Raw genomic sequence first — 18,052 nt, forward strand, 5'->3', positions numbered from 1 at the left:
TATTTCCCCCATTAGTTCTGTTAGTGTTTGTTTCACATATGCTGGTGCTCCTGTATTGGGTGCATATATATTTAGAATGGTTATATCCTCTTGTTGGACTGAGCCCTTTATCATTATGTAGTATCCTTCTTTATCTCTTGTTACTTTCTTTGTTTTGAAGACTATTTTGTCTGATATTAGCGCTGCAACCCCTGCTTTCTTCTCACTGTTGTTTGCCTGAAATATGTTTTTCCATCCCTTGACTTTTAGTCTATGCTTATCTTTGGGTTTGAAGTGAGTCTCTTGTAAGCAGCATATAGATGGGTCTTGTTTTTTTATCCATTCTATTACTCTATGTCTTTTGATTGGTGTATTCAGTCCATTTACATTTAGGGTGATTATTGATAGGTATGTACTTACTGCCATTTCAGGCTTTAGATTCGTGGTTACCAAAGGTTCCAGGTTACTTTCCTTACTCTCTAAGAGTCTAACTTAACTCACTTAGTATGCTGTTACAAACACAATGTAAACGTTCTTTTCTATTTCTCCTCCTTTTTCTTCCTCCTTCATTCTTTATATATTAGGTATCAAATTCTGTACTTTTTATCTATCCCTTGATTAACTTTGGGGATAGTCAATTTAATTTTGCATTTGCCTCGCAATCAGCTGCTCCGCCCTCCCTACCGTGATTTTACTACCTCTGGTGACAGCTATCCAACCTTAGGAACACTTCCATCTATAGCAGTCCCTCCAAAATAGACTGCAGAGATGGTTTGTGGGAAGTAAACTCTCTCAGCTTCTGCTTATTTGGAAATTGTTTAATCCCTCCTTCAAATTTAAATGATAATCTTGCTGGATAAAGTAATCTTGGTTCCAGGCCCTTCTCCTTCATGGCATTTAATACATCATGCCACTCCCTTCTGGCCTGTAAGGTTTCTGCTGAGAAGTCTGTTGTTAGTCTGATGGGCTTTCCTTTGTATGTGATCTTATTTCTGCCTCTGGGTGCTTTTAACAGTCTGTCCTTATCCTTGATCTTTCCCATTTTAATTACTATGTGTCTTGCTGTTGTCTTCCTTGGGTCCCTTGTGTAGGGGGATCTGTGGATCTCCATGGCCTGAGAGACTATCTCCTTCCCCAGATTGGGGAAGTTTTCAGCAACTACCTCCTCAAAGACACTTTCTATCCCTTTCTCTCTTTCTTCTTCTTCTGGTATCCCTATAATGCGAATATTGTTCCGCTTGGATTGCTCACACAGTTCTCTTAATATTCTTTCATTTTTAGAGATCCTTTTTTCTCTCTGTGCCTCAGCATCTTTGTATTCCTCTTCTCTAGTTTCTGTTTCATTTATTGTCTCCTCCACCTTATCCAACCTGCTTTTAATACCCTCCATCGTGTTCTTTAACGATTGGATCTCTGACCTGAATTCATTCCTGAGTTCTTGGATGTCTTTCCGTACCTCCATTAGGATGTTGATGATTTTTATTTTGAACTCCCTTTCAGGAAGAGTCATTAGGTCTATATCATTTAAATCTTTCTCCGGAGTTGTATTAACATTTTTACTCTGGACAAGGTTCCTTTGGCGTTTCATGTTTGTATATGGCGCCCTCTAGTGTCCAGAAGCTCTATTCTGGAGCTACTGAGCCCTGAAGCAATGTCAGGGGTTGCAGGGGAGCAGTGCTGGTGCCTGGGGGTAGGAAAGAGCTGTTCCCCACCTCCCCCACCTTCTGGCTCCTGTGCCTGTCTACACTGCCTGAGCCAGTGGGCCTGTCACACAAGTATGTTTTTGTCCCAGAGCAGCCAGATATGGATCCCTGCTTTCCACAAGCAGCCAGAATCCCAGTCTCCCCAGGACCTCTGCCTGTATTAACTTTCCAACCCAGTAGTCATGCAAGTCTCATGAAAGCACTGTGAAATGCAAGTTTGTGCTCACAGTGCAGATCTCCAGGGCTGGGTATTCAGCAGTCCCAAGCCTTCCACTCCCGCCCTGCTCCGTTTGTCTTCCTCCCACCGGTGAGCTGGGGTGGTGGAGGGGCTCAGGTCATGCGGAGCCACAGCTCTGGTAGTTACCCCATTCGCTGAGGTCTGCTCTTTTCTCCAGGTGTATGTAGTCTGATGCTGTCCTCTTTCCTGTTACTCTCTCAGGATTAGTTGTGCCAATTAAATTTTCTAATTATATCCAGTTTCAGGAGGAAGCCTCTGTCTCTCCTCTCACGCTGCCATCTTTCAGATCTTCTGCATTTTAATTGACAACCTCTCTGAGTAGAATATGCTTTTTGGCAGATTCACTAGTGTGTCACGATTGTTCTTTGTGTGATCTCACCCTCCCAGGTCCTGAAGCAGGTTGTTTTATTATATAAGAAGAAATGATAAACCTTAGTGACACTAGAACTTATTGAAATCACAAGGAAGTGGCAACTTATTAAATTGTCATATGAAGACATCCCTTTTTAATATTTGAAAAATTTGTTTCTCCATTCAGGACATTTTCTTTGCTAGTATCAAAGTGTCTAGAAAGCTAAATTGTGTTCAGAAGATTGTTTGGGGGTATAACTTTAAAGCAAAGGGTGAGAGGCATTTAGTCAGGCAGGTGTAATAAAATATCCCTGCCCTCATTGAAGAGCTCTTCTCTAGTGATTGCAGTACACGTGTGCTTTCTGGCTGGTGTTGGATCAACACTGGCAAAGTTGTTTCTCTACATCCATCCTTTCCTCCTTGGTACGTTGTTCTGCTATATGAGTCAAGGCTACCTTAGGTCACATTATTAAATGTGAGTTCCTGGCAGTCCCTTGGACTTCCAGTTTGTGTGCCGTGTTTTTTGAATCAACCTTCGGAAATCTAGAGGCGCCTCCTGTGGTAGTCTGCATTTTATTAGACCTCCTCTTGGAGTCTTAGTGGGGCTACCTCGCACTTAATTAATGCGCTCCATCATCAATGTTTATGTTTAAGAACTTATGATCCTTTTTATGTGGGGTATTCCATAGCTGATGAAAGATTGTATTTCTTTACATACAGTGTTGAACTCTTAGAGTGTGTGAGCAGGCCCAAGGCTTCTTAGTTTCTTCCCCACTTACAGCATTGCTCTGTGTGCTTTATCTACCTTGCTCACACTCAGGTGACTCATATAAGAGCCAGTGCCTTTGGAAGTAGTAGTGTGAGTATTAGATGTTTTCACTTTCTAAAAATCCTATGGTGAGTAGTTCCACTAAGAGAGGCAGTTTTCTGAGGTTAAAGCAAGACAGGTCCTTTGATAAGTTATTGGTCTTGTTTTGATAGTTACTCTTTTGCTCTTTCGTTGATGGAAACTCATCTTATCCTTTTGAATTATTCTTGGCATGAGTAACGTGTGGATCATAATTGATTTGATACTTCTGCTATTTTTCTTCCACAAAGTGTAAATGTGCAGTATGAGGATGGTTTACGTGGTTATCTCATACCCCAGTCTGAAATAAACACACTTAGATTAATCAGAATTTCTGATTACAGTATGTTTGAACAGCAGCCTCTTCATCTTCTAAATTTTATTTGGTCATAACTGGTAATTACAAGCCTATCCCCACCTATTTCCATTCATCTAAAATTCATATTTTTGGGACCCACTTGAGTTTCCCTTTTGCTTTGACTTTGTGAAGTTCATCTTATTCATGTATTTTGTTAATTCATTCAATATCTGTTTGAGATGCTGCAGGAGAATAAAGAAGAAGAATTACAATGAATTTTCAAAAATAGCTCAAAAGGGAGGATGTCAGGAAAAGAATAATTTTATTATATATTTTGAAATATTAATGTCACTATATTTCTATGTGCATATGTAGACATATAATATGTACAATATAGTACATGTCTGGAAGTATTACTGAAGAATGAAGAAGTTGAGTACCATAATAAGCTTGATCAATACATGTGAATCAAGTATCTAAAGTAAAGGAGAACATTTAAAACTCTTATTCCCTTTTAGTTCTACCAGTTCTCTGTTGGAAATCAGAGAGAAGGAAGGCTTTTATGTCATGGTCATTATCCTGAAATCCTCGTTGTGGATGCCACCAGCCTTGAGGTGTTATACTCCTTAGTATCAAAGATATCTCCAGACTGGATTAGCTCCATGAGCATTATTCGATCCCACCGAACACAAGGTCAGTGTGTGGCACCCTTTAGGAGCCCCAGCACCATACTTTAACAGTTAATTCATTTACTGTAGAGTTCTATAATGTGTGACATATTAATATACTTGGTTATATTCTTCTATTTAAGAAGTAACTACTTCAATAAATTATGGTCAGTCTCCACCTTCAGAGAGGAATCTTTGATTGAATTAAGATTTAAAGTATTAGATCATCTCCATTCCATGGAGTGGATCGCTAGCTTTTGGCAGTCTTTGAGTTTGCAGGTGATTTTCCAAGTGAAGGAAGCATAGCTTCCCCCTGGAGGTGTGGTGGGTGGGACTCTTGTTTCATCTGTGTATTTCTTGGACCTGGTTTTTTCAGTTGCTTAAGAGGCATAGGAAATGTTTCCATGTTATATGGAAATAATGAAAAGGGAGGGAATTACACATAGTTAAGCTTATTTAATTGAGCACCAACTATGTACCAGGGTACACAGTTGGTGCTCAATTAATTCTAGTTATGTTTTCTTCATTTTTTGTTGAAACCTTTCAGTGACAACTGTGAGAGCAAAAGTAAAATTGTTCAGGAAAAGAACAATAGTTAGGGCTGAACATTGAATGTATATTCAGATGAGCCATTTTAGTTCTCACAATTCCCAATGGGGTAGGTATGGCTGTTATCAGGTGTGTAGATGAGGAGACTGATGAAGTTTAGCCTGTTGAATTCTTTTCCTAAGATCACAGAGCGAGTTTGTGGCTGACTGGTGGCCAGATGGACTCTAGAGCTATTGCTTTAACCATTGTGTTACACCACCTCCCATTCTCTGGGAGCTTTCCTTTATAACCTCTTAAGGTTGGAAATCAGCACACAGCTTTTTATTCGGTAGTCATTTAGCAAATATTTATAGAGTGCCTGCTATCTTCTAGGGGCAGAGTATTAAGCTATTTAAAGGACTCAAATTCTAGTAAGAGAGAATGATATATAAACAAATGGCAGTTCAGAGTATAAAGTATGACAAGGTAGGGAAATTGTACAGGAAAGCTGGAACTAGCGCAGACAGTGAAGGGGCTTGAGGGCAAAGAGGAAAAACTGCCCAGATCAGATGAAGTTTGAGCTAGGATTTGAAAGTTAAGGAGGAGCTTGATTGGCAGACATGGGGATCAGGATGTTTCTGGCAGAGGAAATAGTCTGTACACAGGTACAGTAGCATTAATAATAGTCTAGGCATGTGTGGGGGAAACAAATATATTTTTTCTGGGGCAGGAAGTGTGAGGGAAGGAATGGGAGCATATGAGGTTGGCAGAATTGGCAGGGGACAGATCATGAAGGGCCTGTGTGTCAGCTCCAGAACTTGGATTTCACCCTCTGCACCAGGGGTTGTCAGCTGTTGCCCCAGCTGAGAGCGGGGCAGGTCTGAATGAGGCAGTGACTGAGGGGATAGAGTGCATGGACTTGCAACTTCTTCCAAGAGCTGTTCTTCAGAGGATTGGTTCTGCAGTTTGTTAATAGGTGTTAGTGAAACAGGAGGGTTCTGTGGTTAACTATATTTGGGAGATATTTGGTGAAATAAAACTGAGCAGGCTTCTTGAATATGGGACCTTCTCAAGGGGAGGGTTTCTAATTCGTATTAGAGAATGACTGCTTTATTCCTGAGTTTAACAGTGAAAATTAGGTTCAACTTAATTTTCCAGGCACTAGGAAATTCATTATTAGCATGTTCGCCTCTTAATCTTATTTATAATCAATATACATCTTTTTAAAGTACTGTATCTATGATGAGCAGTTTGTATATTTTGAATTTTAATAGTTTTTACATGTGAGATACACATATACACTGGTCTGAACATGATAAAATGTACTTGGATAAAAAATTTTGTTCTGTGCTTACAATTCTGAATGTTACTAATTTATGATGTTGCAAACATACACAATTTTTAATCTGCATTTACCATATTCTAGTCTGTGGGTATTTGAGAATTTTAGATGTATTGGTATGTTTCACTTTTACCGTAATTAGCAGACTTGTGAACAGTTGTGGTTTCTCTGTACAGGGATCAGAGAATTGTAATCAGTGTACATTCCAGTGCCTCACATTGTCCAGGGAACTATGTAAACAATAAAGTTTTTACTTAAAGATTGTAAACAGTTCTTTTTAGGGACAGTAATAACTCATCTTTATTGATATGTGGAATGCTGTACCTCTGGTGTGTCTTCATTGTCATAACCCATTCAGGTAGTTACTGTTGTTATTCATTTATATTTGCTTACAGGTAAGCAAACTGAATTTGAGATTGGTAACTTAAGTTATCCACAGTCATTGGTTAACTAGTGAAGAGCATACAACTCTAACCTATACCTTCCTTGCTCTGGGGATGGTATTAGTCAGCTTTCTAATGTCCCTCCTTTCACAGTTTGTGTCTGTTTCCCTGGAGCTGTGATGGCCCCTCTCCTGAGCTTATGAGTTTAGGTTTCATATCATATGTGGAAGGTGTAATGTCAATTAAATGTTGACAAGGCAGATAAGGTGAGTGGAAAAGCAGGGAAACAAGTGCCTTGGAAAAAATGAAGTTAGGGTGTTCATCCACGATAAATAAAAAAAATTGTGAATTTTGAATAAAAGTGTTCTGTTAACCTAATAATCAACTTTTGAAATGATCAAGAACTTATTGGTTAGAAATTGAAAACTAAATTCAAGTAGCTAGAAATGACTTTTCCTTGAATTCTAAAATTTTGGTCACTTAATTGAGTTTCAAATCTGGTTTCTGTTATTTCATGAAATACAGAATTTTGTGTTTTTGCCAGTTGTAAAATATACTATTATTTAATTTCATTACCCTGAACCATGTTACTAATTAGAAAGAAAGTGTACTACATTTGTAACCTTGGCTTCTTGTTCCTTCTGGGCTTAGAGGACACCGTGGTGGCGCTCTCAGTGACAGGCATCTTGAAGGTGTGGATTGTTACCTCTGAAATCAGTGGCATGCAGGTGAGACAAGAGACTGGAAATGATTTCTTTGATTTTCTTTTCTTGTAAAGTCTGAAACTTCAGTAATCTGCATGTTCCTTTTCTTTTTTAAAGTGGAAGGCAAAAGTTATTCTTTTTCAGTAGCCTTATTGACATAATATAGGACATCCTCTAATATGCTGTCTCTGTAAATGCATTATTTTTTTCACTTTGATGGTGGACATCTGCTCTATCAGGGATATGAAATTACACAGGATATGGAGTAGAGAAACATAGAGAAGGTGGAATTTTCCTCAACTGTCTGTATAAAAGTTAGTTTGCTTGAGGGAAAAAAAAAAAAGCTAACCACCATAAAAAGTATATAAAGTCAGTTTTAGTCCTCGCCCTCTGTTCTTTGGTCTCAAATTCCTTATCATTTTTTATTCATAAGAAAGGCAGATCAGTTAGTTTTCTGACAATATTGATGCTGATCTCTTCAGTGAGTGAAGTTTTAGCTACTGAATCTGGGAGAAACTAGAGGAATCAATCAGATTTCTTTTTTTAACCTAAAAGCACATATAGCCCCAGAAGTCAGGATTGACTCAAACTTTTGTCAACTCTTACACCAGAATGATGATACTCTGATTCTCTTCAGTAGTTAAATTTTGAGTAGTTTTATAGCAAAGTCATTGTGCCCACATGTTTTTAGTGTATATTTTTGACATTTTTTTTCTACCTTGGTTCTCACATAAGGGACTAAAATGCCAAATACATCAAGTGATGTCTTGTTTTATTTTATTTTCCTTATCATTATGTGATAATTTTAATGGCAACCAAGCCATTCCTGAAGTTTTACAAATCTTTCTCTTTTCAGGATACTGAACCAATATTCGAGGAGGAATCCAAACCAATTTATTGTCAGAATTGCCAAAGCATCTCTTTTTGTGCATTCACCCAGAGGTCACTTTTGGTTGTGTGCTCCAAATATTGGAGGGTAAGATAACTACCTAAGTAAGAAGCTGTATTTTTACCCTTCAAGGTGTTGGTTTATCAGACTTCCAAAGATAATTGTATGGAAGAGCTTGGTGCACGAATATTTCAACCATTTAGAATTCATGTGTGATTTTGATATTGTATTTTGAGGTGCTAGAATTTGGGTATGTGTAGTGCCTTTTTTTGTTTTGGCTTTAGAATGATTTAGTTAGTCACTATTATTCTATTGATCATAACATCTGTCTCTTGCTGTTGTTTCAGTCATTATCTGGTCAGTGCAGTGTAAGCAGTGGTGGTGAACCTGGTGCAGGTTGACCTGCCTTTGCAGGTTGTATTATTTCCAATTGTCATTCTCTTCTGATTTTTTAGAATCAGGAAGGTCTTCCTCCATCACTTCAGAGCTAACAGTGGAAATAGTATATTACTTTACATGTTGCCTGAATTTAACATTTCTATCATAGAAAAAGAGACAGCATATTTTGACACTTGTGCCTAGTATATTTTTCAAAGCTTTCCACGTATTATCTCTCTTAATCCTCACAGCTCTCTGAGGTATATTAGTTATCTAATCCTGTGTAACGAATTACTCCAAAATTGAGCAGTTTAAAACAACAAACATGTATCATCACACCTCTGATACATGGGTCACCACCCCACCTGTGGGTCAGGAATCTGGGCATGGCTTAGCCGGGTCCCTCTGGCCCAGGGTCACTCCGAGGCTGTGATGAAGGTGTGGGCTGGACTGTGATGTCATCCTGAGGCTCCCCTCGGGGAGGATCTGCTTCCAGGTTTACTCACTTCGGGGTTACCAGGCCTCAGGTCCTGCTGACTGTTGGCTGGAGACATCAGCTCCTTGCCATGTGGGGCCTCCTTCTAGGGCAGCTCACGGCGTGGGAGCTGTCTTTCCTCCGAGTAAGGGAGCAAGAGAAGGAGCAACCAAGACCCACCTAATCTTGGAACTGAGATTCCATCACCTCTGCCACATTCTGTTGTCTAGAAACAGTCCTGAACTCCAGCCTACACTCAAGGGAGAAGATTACACAATGGTGTGAATACTGGGAGTTGTGGATTAGTGGGGCAGTGTTACAGGCTGCCTACCATAGTGGGAATCATTGCTTTCCCCATTTTGCAAATAAGACAGTTGAGGCACAGGGGGGATTAATAACTTGACTGAGGTTTATACATGTGGTAGTTGGGTGGTGGGGTTACAGGCAGGAGTTGCTGTGTTCCACTCAGGAGTCTGACTGCGGCAGCTGCCGGCAGGACTGCCATGCTGTGTTCTGTCTTGAAGGGGATGGGCTGTGGAGTAAAAGGACTGACCAGGGTGGCAGCATCCTAACCTACCTTGCACTGCTGTTGGTTTGGAATAAGAGTAAAGAAGAAAAGCTAGCTGCTGATTAGGTACAGTAAGCTCTTGGGATCCTTCGTTTGTCTTAAAATTAAAAACACATGCAAATAATAATAGAAACAGTGTAAGAGGAAACCGTGAGAAGTACACACTGTTTTCTGCTGCTGCTTCTCTTCCCTGTCCCCAGGCAATATATAATGCCAGTTCCTTGTGTGCTCATTGTAAGCATTTTACAATCGTGTGAGAACAGTCTTTTCTTAAATGCACGCAATTCGAGTGAAGAGGTAACTCACAGAGTGAGAGAAGGTAGTTACAGTATACATATGTGATGAAGGACTCATCTAGTACTTGTAAAAAACCAACTCCTGCAAATCAAGATGGAAAACAGAGACAGCCCAATAAAAAAAATACACAAAAATATTTTAAAAGAGGAAAGCCAAATGGCTTGCATACCTTTGAATTTTTAATCTGGAATTTATTTTGTATAAATTGTGAGATGTAGATCCAATTTTATTTTCATTTCAGATGGGACCCCTTCCCTCCCCTCCAGTTCCTGGTGCTTTTTTGTCCAATAATTCATTTTTCTATTGTTGTGCCTTTATAATATACTGTATTCCTATGTTTCTGGAATCTCTTCTGGACTTGATTTATCTGTTCACTTATGCATTAGCTGTATTGTTTTATTTTCTATTGCTTTTTAATTTGTTTTAATAGATAACAGGGCTGTAGGGCCAGTCTCCATTTTTCTTTCTTGGATTTGTCTTGGCTGTTCTTACAGTGCTGTTGTCATATATGACAAATATCATAGCAAAGCATGGTAAATACAGCTGGGATTTTTTCTAAAATCAAGGCTCTGCACAAACAACTTCATTGCTTTTTCTTTTAGAAAAAGTAAAATAAAAACTCTGGGCCATTGAGTTACTCATTCCTCCTGGGTAATTTTCCATCAATATAGATTGTACTTTTATGAAATATCAAAAGTGGTAGAAAAATTATTCTAAGAATGATATAATATCATGGTTATTAGTCCTAGCTGTATCACTAGACAAATGGCCCTGAGCAGGTGATGTATCCCTTATTTGTGTCCATTTCCTGTCTCTAAAATGTGGTAGCCATATATCTGCCTGCCTCCCTCCTGCAGTGATTCTAAGGGTCCTAAGATGAGATAAAACTGTGATTCTAAGATGAGATAAGACTGTGAAGACCCTTTGTAAAGCTTGGCATGCCTTACAAATGGAAGTCCCCAGGTCAGTAACCTGTGTTGCTGATGAAATTTTAGGGACTTGACTTTTATATGTGAGAATTTTTGAATAATAAAACTGAATCTGTTAACTTCCGATTTAAGTATTTTAGCACATTGATGAAATATGGTAAAGTAAGGTAATTCCACTATTAAAAAGGCAGTAATTCTGATGTCATAGCTTATTATTAGAAACATTGTTACTTGTCATGAGAGTCATAACCATGTATTCTACAGGTTGGTTTCCTATTACTTGCCATTTTTTGTTGGAGCACTTGCTTCTTTAGATAAGAAAGGCTAAGGACTCCTGTCCCTGTGCAGGGAACACCCCTTGCTGTATTTTTCATGGTCTGCTGCCTCACCACCAGGAGGCTGCACACAGCGGGGACCTACATGTTTTCCCTATTGAAGGTGACTGTGCCCTGGGCTCACTGACAACATGTCTTTAACTGAGGCCTGAGTTGTTAAATATATTTCCAGAAGTTTTCGTTTGTTTGTTTAGTTGAAATGTTGCTGTAGCTTTCGAAAATGACACCAGTGTGGACTAGATTGTAATTTCTTATTCCTTGTAGGTATTTGATGCTGGAGACTATTCTCTGTTGTGTTCAGGTCCTAGTGAAAATGGACAGACATGGACTGGAGGTGACTTTGTATCAGCAGATAAAGTAATCATTTGGACTGAAAATGGGCAAAGTTATATTTACAAACTACCTGCCAGGTATTCAGTAAATAATAATTTAGGACTTAATCAAAACTAAAAGAATCTGAGTTAAGGGTATAACCTCAAGGTATGAAAATGTATAAACTATAAATACTACCTTTATGCAAAAAACTTCAGAATTTCTTAAGTTAAGTTTAATATGCCAGTTTAACTTTGAAGTATATAAATTGAATAGGTTAACTTTGAAGTATATAAATTGGGTAGGTTTTTATTTGAACTAGGATATTTTAATAACATTAAATTACCTATAATTTAAAAATCCATGTTTTGTCCTTTGTCAGGAAAACCTCATCATATGGTATAGTTAAATATTAAATATCAGTATTTTAATTGAATGTCGTATTTTTCTCATTTTCAGTTGCCTTCCAGCTAGTGACTCATTCCGCAGTGATGTGGGGAAAGCAGTTGAAAATTTAATTCCTCCTGTACAACATAGCCTCTTGCGTCGAACAGATAAAGAGGTAAAGTCTTCAGGTATCATTTATAATTGATAGTTACATAGAAAACTTTTCACTATTTTGGTGTCTTTTGGTAGCTAAGCGTTTGAAATATTCAGAACAATTTAAGGCACTATGTTAGATATAAAACATTCTGACATGGTCAATTATAAGCACAATTTAAAAATTTGCGTATCTTAAACATGTGCCTATAATACAGCATTCACCTTTCTCTGAGAATACAAATGGTCTTATGCTAATTGCATAGTGGCAATGACTTTTTGATAGTTTATATTGATGGTAGACGTTTATTTTGTACTATTATACAGTTATAAACAGTGACAGATATAGAAGGGCAAAGATAATCAATCACGTAATAATAACTTACTACTTGAGCAAGGCAGAGCAGTATATCCCCAAAATCATGTAGATGTTTAAACCATAAGACATTAGAAATAAAGAATAAAATAGTTTTTTTCTCTATAAAAACCAAAGTTTATTACGATTTCTAAAAACCTACTTAGTATCAATTTAAAGGTGAAATGCAACAGCACTTAGTGCTGGGTCTTCAACTCTGTTCTTTGAGCATTAAGAAGGAGGTTTTGGTTTTGGAAAGATAGTTTCCTTTACTTATGATCCGAGTTTCCACAACATTTTCATTCTGAATGTTTTGTTCCATCGTATGTGAAGGGATGGTGAGCAGAAGGGATTTTTTTTATAAATATGTTGAATATACAGAATTTATACATCTGTGTAAATTAACATCTTCTGTAACCTGTCCTTTATTCTTTTAAACTCCTACTTACTGCTCTCTAAACTAAATAGTCACTTCCAGTTATACTAAGGAATAATTTCTTGTATAAAAAGCATACATAAGACAAAACAAATATATATCATGTTTCTCTTATATCAGTTCCCCAACACATTTTAAAATAAAATACATATATTATGTGGTATGATATACAGGTTGAAATATGGAATATTGGTTGGTTATTCCAGCTGCTGTTATAACTTCTTGTTAGATGTTTTTTTATCAATTAAAACTTCTAGTAATTTTCAGATTATAAGTTAAATCAAATAATTATTTTGCTTAATATATATGGTTTCTATATAGGCTAGTTCTTTTTAGGAAAAAACTATTACCAAATATGCTAATTAGATTATTTGTTAACTGTATTTGTCAAAACTTGAAGTCTCTTTTTTACTGCTTTTCAGCATAAGATTTTGTGCTTTAATATTCAAGCATTTGTCAATTATTAATCTAAAGTTTAATTTTAGGAGTCCACCACTATTATTTTCAAATAAGTGATCTCACTGAAGGCACAAAAGTATACATAAGACCCTAATGAATGTTTCTTTTTTGTAACGGTCTATAGCTAATATATCAGGCTAGGTTCAGATTGATTATGTAAATGTGCCTGAGTAACATGTCATGCTCTTAGTTGAAAAATATACTAATTAAAAAAAATGTAGTCCTATAGTTACACAAGCTTGGTGGTTTAATTTTGCTGCCATTCAGGAGTAGGCACAAGGCTAAGATTAGCAAGTTCTTCTCTTTGGCCTCTTAAATAGAGACTTTTCTTTTGGTAAGGAGTGGTATGTTTTGGTATTAGTTATTTAATAACAGACAAATAAATTGCATTGTTGTGGTAAGTAATCAGTTTTTATAAAGCAGAGAAAAAGAATATAAATACTAATTCTAGAGAAAAACTGCAAATGTAGTTTTCATTTATTTGAATGTGTTATACTGAATTTGAGTATTAGTTGACATGTAATTAATGCTACAAAATTACATCAAAATATTGTTGAATACTTGTGCTATAACCACTTTTTTTACTCTGGTACTGAGGCAAAATATTTTACATCTTTATCTGAAAAAAATGTTAATGTGTGACATACTCTGATTAAAAAAACAGCTAAAGATACTTGAACAACTTTTATTTTTTTTGGCAGTCTCTAATTTGTCCTCCCGTTACTCGATTCTTCTATGGGTGCAGGGAATCCCTCCATAAACTATTAATTCAGGGTGATTCTTCCGGAAGATTAAATATTTGGAACCTATCAGACACACCTGATAAACAGGAAGGTAAAGAAGGTAATAGTAAATCATGTACAACAATTTCTTAATTTATTAAATTTAACAACCTAAATAGTAATTACCAAGTATCAAATTCATAATGTACATACATCAGTTTCTTCTTAGAGTCATAGTTGATGACAGAGATCAGTTTGGTATATTACTCAATCAATCATAAGCACATTTATTTTAATATCTTTAACTTTTTTTCTAACATGCACAAATATTTTTCTTTTATACAACCCTCCCCCCCCCCCCCCCCCCAGGGCTGGCAATGACAACTTCTATTAGTTTGCAAGAGGCATTTGATAAACTGAATCCTTGTCCTGCTGGAATTATAGATCAGCTGAGTGTGATTCCCAGTAGTAATGAACCTCTGAAAGTAACTGCAAGTGTGTACATACCAGCACATGGGCGACTTGTTTGTGGCCGTGAAGATGGAAGCATCATTATTGTGCCTGCCACACAGACAGCTATAGTACAACTGCTGCAAGGGGAGCACACACTCCGAAGAGGTATACTGAACATCTACTCAAGTCTGAAGTGCGCATCATAGCCATGATATTGATAGTGTTTGCACTGTTTGTTTTTAACAAATAAATGAGACAGTGCACTTGTCAGTGTTCTGTGTAGTTGGCAGGGTTTAATGTGCAGATAATAAAATACTCAGTAACTATTATTAGAATAAATACCACATAATGACTATGAACAAAGAAATACCCAATTTTACTTCTAATCTATGTTAATCGTTCCATTTATTTTTAGTTATCTCTATGGCTTACTAAATAATGACCATATTATCAGTAATACTGGTAATCTCTTAGAACAGTGCTGTCTGGTAGAAATATATATAACAATATATGTGATTTTCTAATAACATTAAAAAAGTAAAAATGATTCAGGTGAAATTAATTTTAATAGTATGTTTTATCAGACTCAATATAGCAAAGCTATTTTCATTTCAACTTGTAATTAATATAAAAATTACTAATGAGATATTTTATATTTTTTTCATGCTGAATTTTTGAAATCTCCTCTATATTGTACATTTAGAGCACATGTTAAGCCAGACTAGCCACATTTTAAGTGCTCAATAGTCTCATGTGGCTAGTAGCTACTGGACAGAGCAGTTTTAGTAGATAGAAGTAGAAGCCTTTTTTCTGTGATAAAAATTTATAGCTATTGTGATGATTCACGTTTACTTTTACTTGTTGAAATTTTGTTAAGACTTGTATTTTCCCATTTTAAATCCAAAACCTCATTCACAGGTTGGCCACCTCACAGAACACTTCGTGGTCATCGGAACAAAGTCACATGTTTGCTATATCCTCATCAGGTCTCAGCTCGTTATGATCAAAGATATCTGATATCTGGAGGTGTGGATTTTTCGGTCATAATTTGGGACATATTTTCTGGAGAAATGAAACATATCTTCTGTGTGCATGGGGGCGAGATTACTCAGCTTCTAGTTCCACCTGAAAATTGTAGTGTAAGTTGATCATAAAAGATTATTTCACTGTGGGGCAACTGAGTTATGTTGCTGTCAGGCTTGTTGCAAGTGGAATCTATAGTAAGTTAAAAAAAAGTAAGACAGCAGAATTAACAAAACCCTTTTGATTTTAAAACTACATAATGGTTATGTACAATATCCAGGCAAAGTTATAATTACTTACTATTGGGCACATAGAAATAGAAGATGCACATAGTGATTTTTCCAGTTATTAGCTCCTCAATAGCATGGCTTATCCCTGAAATGTAGTGGCAGTTCAGAATATGTTTATTGGAGTTTCAATTTTCTGTTTTAAAAAAGCATAAATATTCCCAAAGACATTCTACAATCTCATTATTCTTAGCTCCATCTGAGGAAAAAGATAGTGAATATTTACTATGGTCAAGCAAAATACTTGCAGAGTTCATTTAAATAAACAATTTGCCAAAGGAGACTGTAACAGCCACTGATAATGATTTTGGAAAATTTTGTGGAAGTAGATTGCTTTCTTAGTGATGTGTGTGGAAGTTAGGCCATGATATCAAATAAAAAGCCTAATAAGTTTAGGAGGGATTTTTTTTTAGGGTGATTTTAGGAGGTTTTAGGACTGATGAGTAATGGGCCCATACTTTCTTTTACTATGTTATTCATGACTTGTTCACATGATTCGCCGGCCCTTGTGTGCATAGTCGCCATTCCCTAACACTCACACACGTTTGTGCACATGCACAAACATAAAGAGATGCACACAGGGTCTGCTTGCAAACATGATAAATATTTCATGTTTATCATGATCCACTCCCCATCACTAGTTACTGTCTCCCCGAAGAGAAAACAATTTTGCTCATGTATCTGATGCAGTTTTCACAAGGTATCTCGTTTCAAAACCCAAGAAATTTTCCTTGGACTTTCTGTTTATTAATCTTGGTAATGTATTTTATCTGCTATGTTCTGCCAGTGCTAGATTTTGTTTGATTTCTTATTGCTGGTGTTGTAGGAAGTCTGAGTGCCATCCCTTTCTTTGTTTTCTGCCAGGTTTGAAAATTCATATTCTTAATCATTCTCTTCCTTCTTTTTTATTGCTGCCTTTTTCTTTCCAATTTGGTTTATAGTTTCATATCTTTATCACTGTGAAAAATTACTATGTGCTTGTTTAACCAGTTTTATTTTTGTTTTGGTGAAATAGGTATCATTATACTTGCACTTGTAAGTTATAGCATTGTTACAACCTTGTCCTAAACTTGACTTACAAAAGGTATGCCCTAATGTGAAACATGAGAATTTTCATCTCTGACTGCAAATTGTGAAATATCTAATTTTGGCAACTAAATAGAGAGGGGACTCCTTACTTGACTAGGGGCCACAGCCAAAGGGGCTGTGGCCTGGGGACTTGAGGATGAGGGTCACAGACTAGGAAGTCTGGCATTTGGAAATTAGTGTCTGACTTGTAATTTACTTATTATAGGCCTTACCATAGATTCTCTTGTTTGTAACTAACATTCAAAAGTACTGATTAAGGCAAAGAAACTTGCTTTTAGCTTTGTGATAATTTAACAAGTAAATATGCGCTGCCTAGTTAATACCTGTTCATTTTGCTGGTAGTTTTAGGTACATCAGCTAATGTGTCTGAAGATCAAAGAGCCTAACTGATTAAGAAGAAGCTAAGAATCTGGTATTTGCTAAATGTTTAGCAAATGATTCTGTTGCTGAGATTAGAGTTTATGGCATCATGTGCTGTGACGGCACTTTCTGGTAGTAAGAAATATTTTTATTTTAAACTTGAGATCTGGTTGTTGAAAAATTATAAATATTTACTAAACATGATGGTTAAAGATAAATACTCAAAAATTTGTCATCTACTTTTTTGATTAGAATAGAATTTTGTTTTTTACCTAAGGTAAATTCAGAAAGATGTTGAATTTTGACTTTTGCATTTTTTTGGAGGGGGAGTTTCTCTCTTCTAAAACAGAGAAATGTTGTATTTTAAAAATTACTTAAGTTATAGCTAAGGATGTATAAGGTTTATTATTTTTCCTTTCTTATTATAAGATTATTTCATGTTTACCAAAATATAAAAGGTTAAGAAAAGTACTAAGCAAAATCATTATTTCTTAGCTTAGGTTGTTAGTGAAGAAAAATGAAATCCTATCTGCTACGTAGTGAAGATGCTGCAGCTAGAGACCAGCTCTGAGGACAGACTGTCATCATGTCCTTTTGTTGTTGGGCAGCTGCATCTGGGAAGGTTTCTCCCAATGCACTAGGCAAAACATCAGCCTGGGTGGGGGAAGGTTCAGCACTCTGATTGAGAAAGAGTTTTCAAATAGGTCAGATGAGTGCAGGTCAGGAAGGAATTCAGTAAAGTGAGAGTAGTAATGAATGTCAGCAGCATGCAGGCAGAAGAGATCAAGGAAGAACAGAGGCAGGAAAGGGAAGTTCATTGAACTTCTGCTAGCACAGGGCAGATCCCTTGCTAGCTCCTGAAGCCAGGATGTCCAACGTGTGCTTGGTCTGCACAGTGTGGGAACTCAGCCCCTACCCACCCCAGGATTGGGGAAGTCACAGAGCACTGGATGGAGTGAGTTTCTGTTCTGAGAACTTCCGCTTCTCTGCTGGTCTGAAATAAAACAGGGAGAGAGAAAAGGGTTGTGTTAAGACTAAAAAATGAGTGAAATAGCAAAGTGACAAAGGTACTTTTCACTGGAGGTGGAGGTTGGAGAGTTCTTG

The 18,052-nt window shown here is 36.9% G+C and overlaps 1 protein-coding gene across 4 annotated transcripts in view; it reads left to right on the forward strand.

The window, feature by feature from the left end:
* Window positions 1–18,052, forward strand: part of WDR7 (WD repeat domain 7) — a 354,103-nt gene that overhangs the window by 47,574 nt on the left and 288,477 nt on the right. For 3 of the 4 annotated variants that reach the window (XM_073213119.1, XM_073213121.1, XM_073213123.1), the window contains exons 5-12: window positions 3,935–4,109; window positions 6,989–7,065; window positions 7,898–8,017; window positions 11,177–11,322; window positions 11,684–11,786; window positions 13,716–13,857; window positions 14,106–14,354; window positions 15,108–15,328. In XM_073213119.1, the coding sequence (XP_073069220.1) occupies window positions 3,935–4,109; window positions 6,989–7,065; window positions 7,898–8,017; window positions 11,177–11,322; window positions 11,684–11,786; window positions 13,716–13,857; window positions 14,106–14,354; window positions 15,108–15,328 (1,233 nt within the window). The remainder of the gene's footprint in view (window positions 1–3,934; window positions 4,110–6,988; window positions 7,066–7,897; window positions 8,018–11,176; window positions 11,323–11,683; window positions 11,787–13,715; window positions 13,858–14,105; window positions 14,355–15,107; window positions 15,329–18,052) is intronic. The other variant, XM_073213120.1, reaches the window with a different exon arrangement.

This window comes from Manis javanica, chromosome 9, assembly GCF_040802235.1.
Source record: "Manis javanica isolate MJ-LG chromosome 9, MJ_LKY, whole genome shotgun sequence".
NCBI classification, from domain to species: Eukaryota; Metazoa; Chordata; class Mammalia; order Pholidota; family Manidae; genus Manis; species Manis javanica.